Genomic DNA, 2,274 nt, shown 5'->3' with positions numbered 1-2,274 from the left:
GCTCGAGCCCAGACATGGCCTTGCCTTTTCTTGTGGGAAGGGCATCTCCACCCTCGCTCTTTCCAGGCTGCCTTCCCCTGCTCCTCCAGCCTCAGCCTGTCCAGGACCAGCTCGGAGAAGGGAAAGCCTTCCCACAGCTCCACATCATCACGGGGGAACTTCTCGCCACAGACACCCCTTTCCCCAAGGCCTGTCACTTGTCCAGGAGGAGGAAAATCACACATCTCCCTGGACAGGGGCTGTGACACAAGCACTGCCCTCTTTGAGCACCCTGTCACCACAGGGCTGTCATGGCAGGACACAGCTTTGGGCTCACACACCCCTCTGTGCTATTTTCCAGTTGCTTAAGCTTTGGGGTGGACAAATAACTCCTGTGGTGAGCATGGGAACAGGGGTGTTTGTTATCCTGAGCTGTAAAATAGCTCAGGTCACCTCCCTGAACAGAACAGCAGAGAGCTGCCTGCTTAGAGACCCGTAAGATCCTCCTCCATTTTCTTCTGCCCAAAGGCTGTCCTTCCCGCCGACAAGAATGAGGAGAGAAGTAGCACAGACTTAAAGTGATGTTCATGTAATACATTATCTAAACATCACTACAAGTCTTAACTGCCGCTCTCTCAAAGGCGAAGGAACTGCCGAGCAGCACAAGCATCACGCGGGCAGAAGCAGCACAAGCCCCAGCTCACATGGAGCCATCGCTCTCCCAGCCTGGAGCCTCGTGTCCTTCTCTAGCAGCACAAGGACAGGGCTGGGACTCTGCCAGGCACAGGCCACTTGCCCAAGAATGAGAGGGTGTTAGGAGCTTTTGCCAAGTGGTGGTCCTTCAGGAGCCCTGGAGGTCCTTCAGGCTCCAGGAGCTCATGTGCAAAATACCCCAGGGAAGTGGGAGTGATGCTGGGACACCCTGAGCATGCTTCCCTCACGGCCTCGGATGAGGGGCTGGCTCTTACCTTGTGCAGCTGCGACACTGTTTGGAAAGAAGCTGCCTTTTTACGTTTTTCCTTGGTCCCTGGCTTGTGAAGTTCCTCTGTTGGGTTGAAATATTGATTAATTAAATCAGCAAAACCTCTGCTTGGCTTGGAGGACTCAGGAGCAGCCCCAAACAATCTCAAAACACCCACAGCCCCTGCTCTCTGTAAAGCAGAGATGGTAGTGCCCTGCTGCAGAGGAAAGCTGTAGACCACCAAAAACATCTCCCACAGCACCCAACTCTGGGTGTCACTCCTCAGCTCTTGGTAACAATAGATCACTTCACACATCCCAAGTCACAGGGCCACCAGGACAGCTCTACAGCACTGCACAAGCTCAGCCTGGTCCTAATCACCCACCTAAAGCCCCTAGGCCAGCACTGCCTGTCCAGAGTACCCACCTAGCCAGGTCAGTGAGGCTTTTAGGGGTCAATGTGGGTCTTCCCTTTGCCCGGGCTGCTAGGTGCAGGAATGCTGCACCAATGGCTGGGCGTGGGGGTAAGAGGGTTTTGTTGCAAAGCGAGTGAGAGATTGAGGTCAAAAAAGGGGTGAGGTTGTTCCTCACCTGAAGTAGAGCTCACGTAGTTCTCATAGAGCGAGGCCAGCAGCTTGTTTTGGGATTTTTGGAAGACAGTCACCACTGTCTCATTCAAGGGGTCCTTGTTCTTGTCCAGCCACCCAACAATGTTGTATGGCACCTGACAGCAGAGGAGAGACAAAGGTAAGGACAGCCCTGCCAGGGGAAGGTGTGGATGCTGTGGGAGAGCTGACAGGGGACGTACCACACCAGCATAGTGCACAAGCTCAAAGTGGGCCTCATATTTCCGCTTTTTATCCGGCCGAGGCTTCTGGAAGTTGGGTGACTTCCCAATGTGGTTGTCATAGAGTTTAGCTTTGAATGACATGTCGGAGGCTTTCGGGAACATGCACTCCTCTTCAAGGATGGACAGGATTCCCATTGGCTGCAGGGAGAAGGTGGTATAAAGAGTTCTGAGTCCAGTGTTGCCATGTTCCATCCCAGAACATGGGGGATTCTCTGTGCCACTGAGCAAAGTAAGGCAAGGCTTGACTTGGGAGACCCTGTCCTCAATCACGCAAAGGGTGCAAAACATTGGCCATGGGGCAAGCTATCACTGGTGTATTCCAGGCTGCATGTGACCTCCAGCCAGTCAGAGTGGGACTGGCCAGGCCTGCAGGCCATGGGGGCTTGCCCAGGTCTATCAGATTGTTGGGAAGAGGAGATCCTCTCCAGTATCCTGACAGGTTTGCTGCTTTCAAAAAAAAAAAAAAAAAAAGGGGAGTTTCCCCC

General features: G+C 53.5%; 1 protein-coding gene across 1 annotated transcript in view; it reads right to left on the bottom strand.

The window, feature by feature from the left end:
- Positions 1-947: 947 nt before the first annotated feature.
- LOC104526483 (myosin-7B) overlaps positions 948-2,274 on the bottom strand; it is a gene marked incomplete at both ends in the record, with an annotated part of 10,895 nt that continues 9,568 nt past the window's right edge. Inside the window, 4 exons of the mRNA XM_010169941.1 lie at positions 948-1,010; positions 1,064-1,068; positions 1,531-1,663; positions 1,748-1,927. Of these exons, the coding sequence (XP_010168243.1) occupies positions 948-1,010; positions 1,064-1,068; positions 1,531-1,663; positions 1,748-1,927 (381 nt within the window). The remainder of the gene's footprint in view (positions 1,011-1,063; positions 1,069-1,530; positions 1,664-1,747; positions 1,928-2,274) is intronic.

This window comes from Antrostomus carolinensis, unplaced genomic scaffold, assembly GCF_000700745.2.
Source record: "Antrostomus carolinensis isolate BGI_N321 unplaced genomic scaffold, ASM70074v2 scaffold21616, whole genome shotgun sequence".
NCBI lineage: Eukaryota > Metazoa > Chordata > Aves > Caprimulgiformes > Caprimulgidae > Antrostomus > Antrostomus carolinensis.
Note: the sequence above shows the minus strand (reverse complement) of the source record. Positions and strands in the feature narration are given on the sequence as shown.